At 41.2% G+C, this 15,087-nt stretch overlaps 1 protein-coding gene and 1 long non-coding RNA gene across 2 annotated transcripts; one reads left to right on the top strand and one right to left on the bottom strand.

Annotated features, from left to right (window-relative positions):
* The first annotated feature begins 504 nt into the window (after positions 1-504).
* LOC132258735 (uncharacterized) lies at positions 505-7,490 on the top strand. Its single transcript, XM_059756187.1, has 7 exons — positions 505-531; positions 756-907; positions 2,308-3,140; positions 4,313-4,520; positions 4,586-5,024; positions 5,188-5,286; positions 5,610-7,490. Exons 2-7 carry the CDS (start codon positions 824-826, stop codon positions 5,807-5,809), a joined length of 1,863 nt encoding a protein of 620 aa, XP_059612170.1. The 5' UTR covers positions 505-531; positions 756-823; the 3' UTR covers positions 5,810-7,490.
* Positions 7,491-9,307: 1,817 nt separating this feature from the next.
* LOC132258736 (uncharacterized) lies at positions 9,308-14,750 on the bottom strand. The gene is made up of 2 exons (XR_009468289.1): positions 9,503-14,750; positions 9,308-9,440 (listed from the first exon to the last, which is right to left on the bottom strand). It is a non-coding gene; the product is annotated as an uncharacterized LOC132258736 (long non-coding RNA).
* Between the last annotated feature and the right edge of the window lie 337 nt (positions 14,751-15,087).

A 15,087-nucleotide genomic window follows, 5' to 3' on the forward strand; every position in this document is an offset into this window, starting at 1 on the left:
AATCGTGTTGGCGTCTCGTAGCGGTGATTGTGTAACTGTGGTAGTGCTACCCCGTTTTTTCCTACTGTCGTTTTCGTGAAAATCTCAGGCAGCACTTTTCCTCCGCTGGAATATGCGTAGCTGATTATCAATCAACATCGCCCAGACCATCACCCTTCGATTGCCACAGCGAATATTCGACCTCTGTCAATGACAAAGGCATAAATTTGGGCTTTTTGCGTGGCGGATGGGGCACAAAGATTAATTGGCAGCTGTCAAAAGTATTCTCATCCAGCCTTCTGACAGCTCGTCTCAGCGCTTTCCGCACGAAAACACACCAATTTTCCAGGGCAGTTTCCGCGCAGGGGACGCGGATTGACCAGCCGGAGCCGCGAGGACGGTGAACAGAAGGTGCAGCTGGGCATTTGCAGCGCATCCGCCACGGCCAGGGCGCCTCCGGAAAGCCGGAAAATTGAGCACACGGCTCCGCCCCGAACAGAAGGCGTCCGCCGAGAATGAATTGCTAGCTGCGATTCCTCGGGAGGCAAAGAGGTAATTGCGAGTTATTGATTTCCCCAGGCAGCCCTCATACGTTGCGCTCTGTGGCCGGAGAATGAAATGAGGAAATAACAATGGGCCTGTGGAAAAACTCGAAACAATCGAGTGCGCTCGAGTTCCCTTTCACCGCGGCCACAGAGCGCAAATGGAGTTATAGAATGTGGGATTCTGCGGGGGCGCGCTGTGTGGCGGTGACTGACTTTTCCTCTCTTCTGCAGATTTCTCAGCGTGAACAGCTCAGCAGCAACTCTCATCCGGCAGAGAAGCAGAAAAGGCCGGAGTGGTCATGTCATGTCAGCAAGCGGCAGAGCTTCCCGATGATCCGTACACCTTCACGGAACCGCCGGCCACGGCGATCTTCACCACTCCGGTGAGTGTTCAGGCCAGGTAGCTCGGCGGCAAAGAAAGCGGGTCAGGTTTCGGTCACGTGCCCAGAATTCTCAGAAGAAATTGATTGTGTTTCACAGGAGAGAAAGGGATTTCTCATCCTGAAGGCTCAACATTCCATTCTCTTGAATGTTGTTGATCAACTTAAGTCATTTAGTTGACACGTGATTTTATGCTTTGAGGTATTCAGCAAATTGAATAATAATTCCATAAAATTGTCTACTTTGCAAAAAGCGTAATTGCGCAATTTAATGCTTACAATTGGACTTGTTCTAAAAAATCCAGCAGTAGTCTTGAGAAAACCCAGTAAATTGACAGTCTTTGAGGTGAATTTCCTTCGATGAAGAACAATTTTTCCATTGAATTATTGATAAACAAGATTTTTGAGCAGTGACGTAATTTGTTTAGTAAATAAACACACTTTTAAAGTGATTGTGAAGAATTGTTTTTCTTCACCTTCTCTCGAACCTTGATTGAAGTTTTGATGATAAATTCTGCTGATAAATTTATTGGCATGAAAAAGTGATTGAAATTCTAAATTTAAAAAAAAACCTTAAAAAATTCATCAGCAAGTTCATCAGGCATCTTCGATTCCTAGCCTTGAGGGCACAATAAAAAGGTTTCAATGCTTTTAACTTGGGGTTGAAATGTCGATAAAAGTGGTAACGAGAGAAAATGCTATTATTTATTTTACTGCTTTTTCTATCATGCAGTGGCCAATGGAATTTGCAGAGCCAAAACTGTGCAAAAGTGTAAATATTTGTTTGTTTCACTTTGATCCTTTATTTTTGGTAGATGACGGATAAAAGTATGCTAATTTCTCTGTGAAAGAACACAAAAGCACAATCAGAATTGCAAATCAAGTCCAATAAAAATGCAGTCGATATAATTAATTCTGAATATATTGACATTTATTTACCAGTGGAAAGCTTTAGGTGTGAAAAAGCTCAATATTTTCCGATACTGTTTAATTCTTTTACACCACAATTTACTGAGGAGTGAATTTTTGCTCGAGGGTCTTCGTGAAATTGTGATATAATAGGTGACAAAGTGTAATCTACGTGATTCACTGAAATCGAGTTTTACAATAGGCAAGAATCATTAATGATACATCGTGAGTCATCGCAATTTTATGCAAACGATAATTTGCGTCACGATTATTTGCAGTTTTTAATAATATTTAGGGTAGAAATTGATGAAATGATATCAAATATTTTGAACTGTTTGCGATCTAGCTAGACTTGTGATGTTAATGGGGAAAATTGAGGTGAAATTGATGAGTAATTTGTGTGATCCCCGCGAAGGTGTTTGTTATTCTCCCTGGAGTTTGGTGTGAAATTTTCTAAAATGTGCTTCTTTTCCCATCGTCTCGCTCTTTTCCAGCTGACGGGCAAATTCAGCAAATTGGCTTCAATCAAGCACCAGCAGATTCGCGCAAATGGAACAAATGTGAGCTACATGAATGGCGTCAATCATGGCTCCGCGAACAGCCACGTCCAGAAGCTGCCGGTGGCGTACGCGAAGGCGGGCGTCGCGGTTGTCAATCAGGGCAAGAAGATGACATCGAAGAGTGTGTCGCCGACGGTTGTGGTGAAGACGCGTCCGCTGCAGCCGATTAATCATTCCAGTGGCGGCGCAAAGGGTGTTCTGCAGCCGGGACGCACGTTCCAGTCGCTCTTCCAGCAGGAGGTGCTGAGTTCCATTCGCAAGAAGACGTCGCCACAGCACGAGAGCACTGCATCGACATTCAGGGAGCCAAAGGCCACACACTTTCCCGCCACGAAGAAAGCCACCGTGAAGCAGCCGAGCGCGTCGGCACGCGTGAAGCGCAGCTTCAGCCAATCGGCCCACCATGAGGCGCTGCAGAGGATACCGGTTGTCGATGCGAAGCCCCTGGAGACTGCCGAGACGGTCTGGCATGCGCCGGACTCATTCATCTTTGACTATGACGCGGCGGGAGTGTGTCCGACGCCGCGGAGGATTGATCAGGAGTTGACAATGTGCGCCCAGAAGCACTGGTTCGTGGAGTTCATGCCGCCCTCGATGGCGCTGATGACGCGCGAGCAGCAGCTGGAGCAGAAGGCGGGACACCTGAGGCGCAAGGCCATCCAGTATGCCAGAGCGCTGGAGCAGAGGAGTCTCGTGGTGGCGAAGAAGAGGCTCGTGTGCGTGTCACAGGCGCTGGAAAAGTCCCGCGGCAATCAGACCGAGACCCAGTGAGTAAACACACACACTGTTGCACAATTAGAGTCAAGCGAGGGGTTGTCCCCTCTTCTCCTGCTCATAATAGGGACAATTTCCTGGGGAGCAATTGGGATTCCACGAAACATACTGAATTATGCCACGTTTCATGAATAAAGCATATGAAAATGTTTCTCTCTGTGGTAAGAAAAAGCGCAATGAAGCAAAATTCCGCGAAATTTACTGATAATTATTTAATGTCAATTTGTGATAATTTGCAGCAATATAAAATGATTATTGTAATAATTGTGGTGCTTATTTTAGAGCAAAAGAGAGTTGTCAATGTTAAATATCATTCCATGTGTGAATGCTTGATGAATTCCTTATGCAAATTGGGACATTTGGATTGAATTTGGGGTTAAAATTAGGAAATTGGTATTAACCTTTCACCTTTATCTGTGTTTGACAGTCAGAGAACATTTAAAAATCTGCTAAACTCACGAAATATAGAAAATATTTAATTCAGTAGAGAAACTTTTTCATCTGAAAAGTAATCAAATGATCTTGCAGATCTTAATAATTAATAACAATATGAACTAGATTTGCAGATAGTTTGTAATTAAGCTACAAGAAGGCTAGTCTGACTTCCCTTATTATTATGAGGTTTCAAATTGTTTTCCATGATTTCAAGTAATTTATTAAACATATCAGCCATATTTTTCTTAATTTGTAGTTTGTAAATGAAACTCATGGGAAAACTTCCTATTCAATAAATACATAATGTGTACATACGATATTGAATAACACAATGAAATGCAATAGCGAGGGAGAGAGAGAGAGAGGAAATTATTGCTCAAGAAGTGCAAAGTCTCAAGTTCTGAGTAACTTGTGGTGTAGCTTGAGTCTTTGTTAAAATGGGTTAATTGTTTTCTTTAAAAATTTCACCAAATATATTTTTCTGGCCAAAGTGCTTGCCTGAAAGCATTTTCGCTGTGATTGTTTTCGCACGAGTTTCACTCTGATGCACAATTTGTGCATAATGGCGCATTTTGCAGAAGCTTTCAATGGTGAGGCGGTTTTGCAAATATGCCGATTTAATGAGCTGAGAAAATATTTTGATAATGACTTCTCGGTCAATAAAATTTTCGATGCATTTCTGTGTTTGGGAAAATAATGTACATTTTTGTGTGTGTGTGTTTGATTTCAGGGAGGAGCGGAAGAAGTGCTGTCTTTCTGGCTGCGATAATGATTCCTTGGCTCTCACGGCGTATTGCTATCTGCACATCACGCAGAATACGGAGCAGAAGCTCTTCTTTCCGTGCACGGCCAAGTTTGCCGACAACTCTCAGTGTCGTGTTCCCGTGTTTGACATCTGCCACGAGTTGCCGCTGTGCAGAGAACACGCATGGAAGAGGGTAAAGTGTCGCTGATAAGTGGCGTGACGTATGAAGGATTGACGTGAGCTTTTCTGTGTTAACAGGACAACTACAAGCGCATGCTGGAGGTGCAGAAGCCGAAGAAGATGGCACGAAAGAAGCCAAGACCGTGTGCAATGACGCGACCACTGAAGCGGAACAAGAAGAAAAAGCGATCATCGTCGGTTGTGGTGAAGAATCATGCGTCTGTCGAGGTGTCGGCGTACAATCATCATCATCATCATCAGGCTGCTGTTCAGTTGCAAGGACAAGCGACTATCGCGCAATTACCACAGATGCTGCAACAGCAACAGCAGCAGCAGCCAACTAAGCAGTTCATCATTGCAAATCCTAATGCGCAGATGAGTCAAATTGCAAACACACAGATTACAACTCAGGAATTGCTGAACATTTGCGAGAACAGTTCGGCGTACGAGAGCTCCGAGGACACGGGAGTTGGTGGACTGTCGGAGTCGGAATTGATTGGGGCCAACGATGTCATAGGTGTGTACATATGAGATTCTCTCTCTAGCTCAATGCTTCTCGAATCTCCTCCCACACGACGTGGCTGATGAGATGTCTTACAGACAGCGGCGTCATTGAGAATGTCGTGTTTTTTTCTCATATGTGTGTTTTTCTCTCTCCTTTCTCTCCCTTCGCCATTCAGAGGAAATTGCGCTGGGCGACACGAGATTGCTGGAGGAGAGCGAATTGAACAATGTGCTCAATCAATTTCCGGAGGACGCCTTCAATGAATTATTTTCAGGTGGGTGACTTCAATTTTCTCTCTGTCTTTCTTCCCAACACTTTATAGGCATCTTTGGGCTGTGGTCGATGGGCCAAGACACTTGCTTAAGAGGAGATGCTTTGATGGAATGATTGATGGAGAGAGGTGGTCGATGACTCACACTTGATGGGCAGGGTGACCTTAGCGTTTAGAGAGATTTATGTCTTCAGAAGATATTTCCAGAAGCTCTTCAGGCACTTTGGAGGGATTTGTAAATTTAGTGAAGAGTTTTGCAGCAGTAAAAGATTAAATCCGTTGCAAGTGTGTTAATAGACAAATAATTGTGTAAATTGTTCTTGCAGTTCAACATCCCGATCAAGAAGTCTTCGATCGCGTGCTCGAAGCTGTGGATGAACAGGTGAAGACACTGGAAATGACCGGAGATTCCAATTTCCTCGGGGATTTCCTCGATGTTGACGATCAAATGCTGGAGGAGTCAGAAATGTCGGACGGATTGCAAGCGTCTGGCGGATCAGATATTCGTGGTTTGGTTCATACATGAATTCATCATTGCAATTCTTTTGCATGTGTCCAAAAGACTTTGGCAAACATTTCAATGTGGATTTGTGAAATTTTGAGCACTTTATTCTTTTTGGGTGTGAGAAAGACACTCTGAGGAGAGATTTTTCTCGTAAATTATAGCATCATTAGAGGAAGGAGAAAAAGAGCATTTCTTCTGGACTTTCATATAAAGCAAAATGTATGAGAAAAGAGGGTGTGATGATGTGTAATTTATTTATTGTACTGTAAGTCTTTTGCAAAACACTTTTTTTTATCATTATGTTATTTCAAGAGTTAAGGAAGTCCGAAAAGGATAAATCTGAGAAGAATATCGCGCGAGAATTTAGTGAGTGAATTATGAAAAGAGAGAGAAAAACTATAGTGAAGTAGCATCTGTGAATATTAAAAAAAAAAAGTGAATTTTCTTGGAATGCGATGAAAAATGGAGATAATGAATGGTATATTGTTCAATGTGTGTGTGTGAATTCGAGTCAAGGAGACTTTTGAGTGGCTGAGAAAGTGTGGAAGAGGGAGAAAATGGTGAGAAAAATAGATGAGATTGCATGTGTCCAACAATTAGTCGATACAATTCTCCTTTTTATTGAAGGGACGAAGCTTATATATAAATGAAAAACGAAAGAGTGTGAAGATGAAAATAGATATGTAGAAACTAAAGGAAGAGTACTGCAAAAAAAATTTTATTTACTCCTGCATTTGTGATCTTTTTATTAACTATATACAATAATGTACTGAATGTCAACTTTTTATTTAGCGCTATATAATGATAATGTAATGAAGTTTGGTGGTGAAGATGAAACAAATAAGAAGGTAGATAAATTTGAGAAAACGATAGGTAAAATAATTGATGATATAAATCATTTACAATGTAAAAGTGTATAACGTTAAGAAAAAGAGAGTATCGGAGAAATAGTAGATCTTTTCTCGTCTCAATACTTTGAACAAAAACAAAAAAAAAATATCATGAGTGTGGAAAATTCCAAGAAATCCAGTAAAACAAGAAAGAGAGAGAGAGAGAGAGAAAAATGTAGCGAAAATTGCCGTTTTGTTTGGTTTTGCGTCGTGTACGCGCAATTGTGGAGAGAAAGAGAAAAATTGGATTAAAGATTACATTGCAAATTAATGAAAAATTAGGTGAAAATACGCAATTATCAATTAGGGTACAATCTCCGCAGGCGAGATTGCATTTGAAATTGCTGAACGCTAGAGAGTTTCACATTGGTAACTCACCTGAGAAAAGGCCCACCAAATCGATAACACAAAAATTTGATTTATTTATTGAGCAAAAGGCGACATGAGGAGGAGAAAAAAATTGTACTAATTGGATAAATGTTTCATCCCTTAATCGATAAATCGAAAAGTATAAACACAAATGTATATCCTAAAATTAATTACTCTAATCGGATTAAAGTGGACAAAACAAATTGAGTCAAGTGTTAAAGAATAATTCCTAGTGAAAGAGAAAAAAAAAATACAAATACGTGTAATACAGTGAATAGAATTTTTTCCTTTTGGAGAAAAAAAATCAATGTTATTTCAGCGTTTTGAGAAGGCATTCAAGGACGGGGGATAGAAAATGCCAACATATTTTGGCAAAGGAAGTTGTGAAAGATTAAAAAAATTGACAAATGGGGAATGAAATTTAATGTGAAACCAAATATTAAGTAAAAAGTTTAGGAAAAAATCGTTAGTAAGGCAATTTGAGGGCGAGAATTTAATTTATTTGCATATTGATTTTTTCTACTTGGTATTTATTTATGCTTTTAATAACATTCATATTTCACTTTCATGAAGATGTACGCTTTTGCTTGCACTTCACACAGATCTTGGACGCGAGGAGTTTATAGGGTTCAGTCACTGTGGAAAAAGAAATTGGGAAGAATTCATTCATCAGTGTTGATTAAAACAATTTAATCAGGTTTTAGCATTCTAAAAAAAAAGTCTAAAGCAATTCATCAATTCACCATTATTCTGTCTTTTAGGATAGTTGTAAATTTACGGAAAAAACGGGTAAAATTTACTGTAGGATTAAAATCATAGTTGTAACTTACCAAAATCAGCAGTGATTGCGCGCGAGTAACTTCTTGCCCAAGATTCGTAGTCCAAGTGGTTTTTCCTCACTGTCTCTCTCTATACACTCTGAATGCTTGCAATATAGAGCCAATCTCTGTTGCAGTTCTGAATGATTGCTCAGGAGTGTTTGCGAGAAGACTTTTTAGCAATTCTGCAGACTGGTTGAGCAAAGACAATGGCAATTTAATTGCTAATTGCATCACAATTAGAGACAGAAATAAGACACAATTGCAGCAAGTCATACCAATGAGGCGCGCACAGAGTTTAGTGCGAGACAGCGAGGAAAGAATGTGCACTCATAAGTTCCTTCTCCAATTTTTTTTTGTCATTGAAGAAATCCACAAAGCAGTGATAAGTATCTCTCAGAATGGTTTTTTTTAAGAGGAGGAAGAAAAAGGCATGTAAAAGGGGATTATTCTGTAATGAATGTAAAGATGCAGAATTTGGCTATCGATTTATTATTTTGTACAATGTGTGGAGGAGAAGAAGAGAGGTTATTTATTTTGTCTCATCTCTTTCTCAACTTGATGGGGAGGAAGAAGTATGTAAATAATCTATTATAATTGACATTCATGAAAGGAAATTAAATACTAGAGATGACAAACGGGGGACTTTTGTCACGCTGAGAGGAGCTTTTCGCCGCGGCAGTGGAGATAGTGGCTGTGGTAGTAATGACACAACCAGCTAACCACACTGCCAAAGCGCACAGCCAAGAGAATATATATGTTTTTCAGGTTGGAAAGTGTGGCTTTTGGGCCGCTTTTCGCGCCCTAACCTACCTGTGCTTCGGGCCTCTGCTGCGCGCAGCATATGCTCCATCGCCGGTAATGAGCGGCCGAAGAAGGGCAGCGACTAGAAAAATATGCGTAACAAATTGCTCATGATGGTTTAATGTGAATTTTCAGTCTTGCATCTCTGTCGTGAGGGGCGTGAGGGGGGTAGAGAGCTCTCTGTTTCACTGAGGGCCGCAGATAAAAAGCCGACACGCATGAGTAAGACTTGCTTCACGCACAAGGTGAGGCATTTCTCGCGCGATCTCTTTTGCAGTTTGAAAATAACATCATTTTTATTGCTTGTCTAGTTTTACATAAGTTTTTTTTCCCCATCTCGCCGCTTTTTACTTTACATCCATTGGAGATCTCTCTGGCCGTTTTGTGAATGCTTGTCGTTGGACGATCACCTCGCGTCGTCACGCCGTTAAGTCTCTTCTATTTTTAGGAGCATCTCTGCCAAATTGCGCCGAGATCACTCTCTCTCGATTCAATGGAATGACATTCTGTGATCGCATCTATTTCCTCCTCACTTGATCATGATTCATGATGGATGTATGTACATAGCATTTGCGACTCGAACTCAGTGGTGATGAGAGGACAGTAATAAAAAGACGCATTTTCAGGGAAAAGACATATGCGAAAGATCATTTATTTGCACGACAAGTATTTTGATATACAGAAATTAAAGTGTGACAAATATCCTCAGTGATGCGTTGCGTGGGCGATGCGCCGGTGATCTCGTGGCTTATTCCAAGGCGACTGTTTATTCTGGAATGTCGTACCAGATAGTGCATTTACAGAGATCACAAATTTTTGATGTAAATGCACACCTGACACGCACTCCAAAACTGATAATATCTCCACTTCAGGGCCTCGACCGCACACTCATATTTTACTCTTTATCATCACTCTGTTTTATCCCGCCGCACAGCGCATAATGAGCTGCATTAATGATCACCACCTTCGATGATATTGGATTAACATATGAGGCAGCGAACGCCTGCGCATGTTGCACAATTTTTCTGCGTGCGAGAATCACAGAATTTGCAATCGATGCCAATTGCCGTGTGCCACTAATAAATATTCTAGTCTGCACGTCAATTCTCCTTGTGAGAAGGCGGAAGGATCACCTTGATCACAAACAAATGGGTGTCAATTCAATTGCGCCACATCCCAAAGCTATTTCTCTCTTCTTTTTTCGGGGAGGGAGATTCGAATTCAGGGTTATATTGAAAAGAACAAAGGGTTGACTTTGGACGTTGGAATGCAGGTGATTGCGATTTCACGATCAAAGTTTGGCAAGAGTTTGGCAAAGAATATAAGAAGGTATTTTGTCGCGTAGAACTTGATCACACCGCGATCAAATTCAATTTAGGTGCGATCTTAGCGTGTGTCTTCTCAATAGATATGCATGAGATATTGATGCCAACACAGCACAATTGAGGGCAATCGCAAAGGGAGAAACCCGTGCCAGAGGTGAAGTGATCGTAATTTGATTGAATCAAATGAACTGGGTGAGAGAATGTGGTTGGCCAATGATGAGGTTATTGGGTCTGAAACTGCTGTGCGGTTTATTTTTGGTCACCGGGCGTGATGAGGACGCCTAAATGTGCATTTTGGCCACGCCAATATCATCACTCACAGCCCAGGTCAAAATGGGATCTCTCTCGTGAGACTTGTCACTGATCGTGAGTGCATTCTCGGGAAGGCTATTATGCAATTTTCCCACCATTTGTTGGCCCGCTCGGAAAATTGACCAGGGCTGTGACGGAGAGACTTTTCATGTGAGAAATCCCAGGAATAAAGGCCAAAATTATTCCTCAATGCACGACACAAACTGCAAATGTGTGTTTTTGTACATGTGAATGACACAGAATTGAGTGGAATTTTCATTAAAATTGACCGTCACAATGCACTTTTTGCCCGTGTGACATTTCAAAAAGCATCCCGAAAGAGAAACAAAGAGAGAAAAGAGTGCTTTTTGGCATCATGTCGTGAGCTTTGAATCTTCGCGGTGAGACAAATCTGTAATTTTGACACATTTATTTGGTGTGTTCAATTGAATATGTAATTTGTTTGTTTATTATTTATTAGCTGCGCTATTTAGTTTTCACCTCACACCACATCTGACCAAGTAGAGTGGAAAAATTTCACTTGATTCGGACATTTAACATCTTTTTATAACATTGGACGTTGCCAACATCTCTTTCTCTCTCTCCCTCTTTCTCTCTCAATTGATGTTTTTCTTGCAACTCTGGCACGCCAGCGAGAGATTGGAGGTTTTTTTTCTTTTCTTTTGATTTTGAGACCATTCCCACCTCCAGAGATGGTGTATTTCTGGTCAAGCTTACGAAAATAGACAAAAATGAATTCTTGCGCGCAATCGTGCAATTCTCAGCTGCTGAAAGCACAGCTGAAAGCTCCCGTTGAGTCAATCAAGAGTGTATCATAGAGATTCTTTTGAGTTGTGCAGCGGAATTTGAGGGTGGGAGAGAGAGCTATTCCATCTATTTTTCTAACAAAATGCTGAGATGTGTCTCTATCATTAAGTGAATCGGCATTCGGAACGTTTTTCGCGCGGGCGATCGCGTCGAGAAACTCCAATGGAATTTTCACACTAATGCTCACTTGCAATCACGCTGCAATCTGAGCAGAGGCGCAGAATTATGACCGGGCATTTGTCATATGGATTTTGCCAATTTCACTGAGGAGTGTCGCAAAGAAATTTTTGAAAAAAAAATCCCACAGCAGAAGCTCATGAATACGGACAATGAGTGATTTGCCTACATTAAGCTTCAGGATTTCTTTTGTCATACAAATCAGAATAAGAAAGCACTAATAGATCACAGTTAACTGAGATTTCAGGCTTGATAGCTTTTTTCCGCCCGAAAAGAAAATTAAAAGCCATAAACCTTGTTATTTTTCCACTGATTTTCTGATTTTCTATCGACTTGATTAAATTTTGCGGTTTTTAATTTAATAAATCATGGCAAAACCTCTGAAATGAGTAAATTTTAAGCCACTTCTCAGCGCTCAATTCTATTGCAGTAAAACGTAAGCTATATTCAGGTCAGCCGCCTAATTAAAATCGAGAGATTTATAACCCACGGTTGTCTCTTTCCTCATTTAATGCCTCAAATCGATCTGCCTGCGAGGATTTTAGCCGGGAAATTCCACCAATTGTGACTACCACGAGAAGTGGGTCAGCGCAATGTAGGGCGTCGAGGGTGAAAAATCAAGGAAAAAGTGTGAGAGAGAAAAAAGCCGTGAAGGTGGAAAAACACCATAAACAAGTGCATAAGTTCAAATGCAATTTGCAATTGTATTCAAACTTTGATGCCAATTGCATAACATGATTTTTCCTCTGCTTTTTCATCTCCTTTCCCTCTCTTATGCACTCGAGAGATCGCGCCGAAGGAAAAAAAAGGCAGCATTGTAATGTGTGTAAAATGTGTGAATGAAACAGGGGGAAAAATAATGTATCTCTCATACTGTATTGTGTACACAGCTTAATAGGCTAGACCTTGGGCGTCGTGTGCCTAATAATGTACATTTTTTCAATGGTCGGAAAAATCATACAATCTTTTTTCTCTCTCCTCGGGCTGTTTTCTCAAAAAGTCTCTTTTCGCGTGCAACATGTGATCGCGAACGCAGTCTTGGGAGGGCCGTTTTATATTCTCCTACAGCTTTTCAGAGAAGCGGAAAAAGATTCTCTCTGAGTTTCGCGCTCTCTCAAAATTTCCAGCACGCAAAAGCTCCACGATGACACACTCAAAACACTCGACGCAGCGACGAGTCAGTAAATTCAATTAGAGTCGCTATATAGCTAATTATCACCAATTATGAGCTAACTGTCACTACAACGATATGCTCTTGAGTTTCATAACCCAAATTCTGTGGCATGTAAATGCCTTTTTTCACCATTTTGAGCAACATATCAAATCACATGGCAATTTCAACCACTTTTCTTTTGGGCCTCTTTTCCTCTCTCGCGCCGCACAATTGTCCAATGTTGCCACATTCGGAATGACGACCACGACAGTCCCAATTTGTCTGGTGATTTGGCGGATGAAAAGTGATGAGTTTCCACCTCCCAATCACTCACAAGAGTCGTGACTGTGTGGGAAATTGCTAATCGCGCGCAGCAAAAAGTCGCCTCTCACATGTTAATCCAATAAATGGTGGTTGCTTTTCTCAAAGTACAATTTTCGGGCTCAGTCCACGAGCTCCAAATTCGCGTTCTGATACTAACTCTCTACACACTTGCAACGACTAACGATCACCGTGGTCAGCACCATCACTGGCCCAGTGTGCTCGATGATTAAGCCAGCACTGAAGTGGCCACCGCGAATTGCATCGAAAAAGTGCGGTGTCTCTTCCCATCGGCAATTTCAATGAAATCATGGCGCAGTCTCTCGGCGATTGAAGAGGCGCGCTATTTTATTAATACTTTCGCACAAGTGTGCGCACACAGTGACACGCGGTGGGAGTGAAAGCTCGCGAAAGCTCACGCACAATCCGCCCGGCGCTCAGGACTGATCGGTGTGTGAGCGAATACACGACTGGCGAGAGGAGAACCGCCAGCAGCTCGCACGATTCTATTTGAAATTAATCTCCAACGCGATCGGATTGTGCATTGCCGATGTGCGAGTGAGGCGGAGATAGTGTGCGAGCGGGACCGACGATACGCAAGAGGGAGCTTCGGAAAAGTGAGATACATTCGGCCAGAGGAAAAGGTGTGAGCATCGAGAATCACTTATAGGAGCTGTGATTCATCTCTGGGCACACACCAGATGGGCTTAGAGCAGGGCTTAATGTCTTAGAAATTAGAATATTAAGCAAACATGACATTTTATTTACTCCGAGTGGATTACGGTGGGCTTTCTGACTCAGAATAGACAATATTTTTGCAAAATCTTCTCTCCTATGTCATCCGAAGCATCGCATAGTTTGCATGATTTGACGGCTCAAAGATTGACCAATAGTTTTCCAATTTGGTTCCATTAGCTGTGATTCCCTCACGAGTGGCGCTGAGAAAGTTTGGAAAACACTTTTATTACCTGCTTCGACGCCTTCAATTGCTCGTGATTAGCTATCGAAATATTGACAGGAATTCTTCAAAATGTGTGACACTCTTAGCGCACTTTTATCACTTGCTCGGAGGCCACGAGGGAAAGACGCGTTTCCCCCAACTTCACTATCACACCTTCACATCAATTGGACGTTTTTTTTTTCCACTCAAGTCCACACAAAATACAACCGTGAAGCCGCGTAGAAGCTAGAAGTTTTTCACGAGACTCTACAATTGAGTGTTGGCTAAATTGCTTCGTGGAAATTGCGGAATTTCTCGCTGTGTATTGAAAAGTACATAAAACACACACAAATCCAACACACAAATTCTCTCTCTCTTGGTTACCAATAAAGTTTGATTTTCTGATTAGATAGCAAGACGTGATGTTTTCATTTTTCTCCCTCTCGCTCATCTCAATTTGAGTTAAAAAAGGAATCTCATGTGAAATGATCGTGTTTGTTGGCTACTGCAAAAAGCATTGAAATACAATTGGAGATACACATGATCAATTTCCAGTGTTCGTGTAAGATTTTACTAGTTTTTTTTTCACTCCATCTCACCATTGATGGGTATTTTGCTCAGTTTGAGAGCAGTATAATTTTTTTTATTACATATTTCATTTGTAATATTTAATCTACCATCATCGATATATTTCTTCTGCTTGATGTGTGCTCGTGGCTTATCATGCGCGAAACGTGAAAGAGTTTTCGAGTGTTTGATGATTGTATAAGAGCCCCAATCCAATTTCACACATTCACCCAAAATGTTATCTATTTTGAGATGTTTTTAATATAATTCACCGCTATTCATTTTAATGCTCTCTCACGAGTGAAAACTCCACCAGGAATCTATGCTGTCGTCCCAAGAATTTTCTCATTTTCACACACATTGTAGGAAAAATTTCACTGAAGATGAGATGAGAAAATATTATTGCACGAAAACGTGACTTGACAAACGTCTTTCTATTGTCATGGCAGGAAAAACAACTTTCCTGAAGTGTATTCTATGCATCATATTGAATTTTAACCTCTCAGAAAGAAATATTTTCTCTCACGACACTTCGATTCATGGAAATTAATTGTGAAATAAATTTACAGGCAATTTTCAAATCCTCTTGGCAGCATAACTGCCTCATATGCTTGACATGTTTGTCTTTCTTCCCCAGATGAGAATCATGATGAAATTCTATAATTTTATTCAGAGTCTCTCTCTCTCTCGTTCTCTTGAAATTTTCTCTGTTCCACACAGACACAAAAGAAGCAGGGTGTTTCCTGTCCTCAAAAAGCGCCGTGTGTGCCTATTTAGTGCGTCCTTTGTCGTGCAAAAAAAACGGGGCATGAGATA

This window comes from Phlebotomus argentipes, unplaced genomic scaffold, assembly GCF_947086385.1.
Source record: "Phlebotomus argentipes unplaced genomic scaffold, Phlebotomus argentipes genome assembly scaffold_4, whole genome shotgun sequence".
Lineage (NCBI taxonomy): Eukaryota > Metazoa > Arthropoda > Insecta > Diptera > Psychodidae > Phlebotomus > Phlebotomus argentipes.

Coding starts and splice junctions, on each gene's coding strand:
- LOC132258735 (XM_059756187.1), top strand. CDS start 824: ATGTCATGTCAGCAAGCGGCAGAGCTTCCCGATGATCCGTACACCTTC. Junction 908..2,307: donor CGGCGATCTTCACCACTCCG/GTGAGTGTTCAG, acceptor GCTCTTTTCCAG/CTGACGGGCAAATTCAGCAA. Junction 3,141..4,312: donor GGCAATCAGACCGAGACCCA/GTGAGTAAACAC, acceptor GTTTGATTTCAG/GGAGGAGCGGAAGAAGTGCT.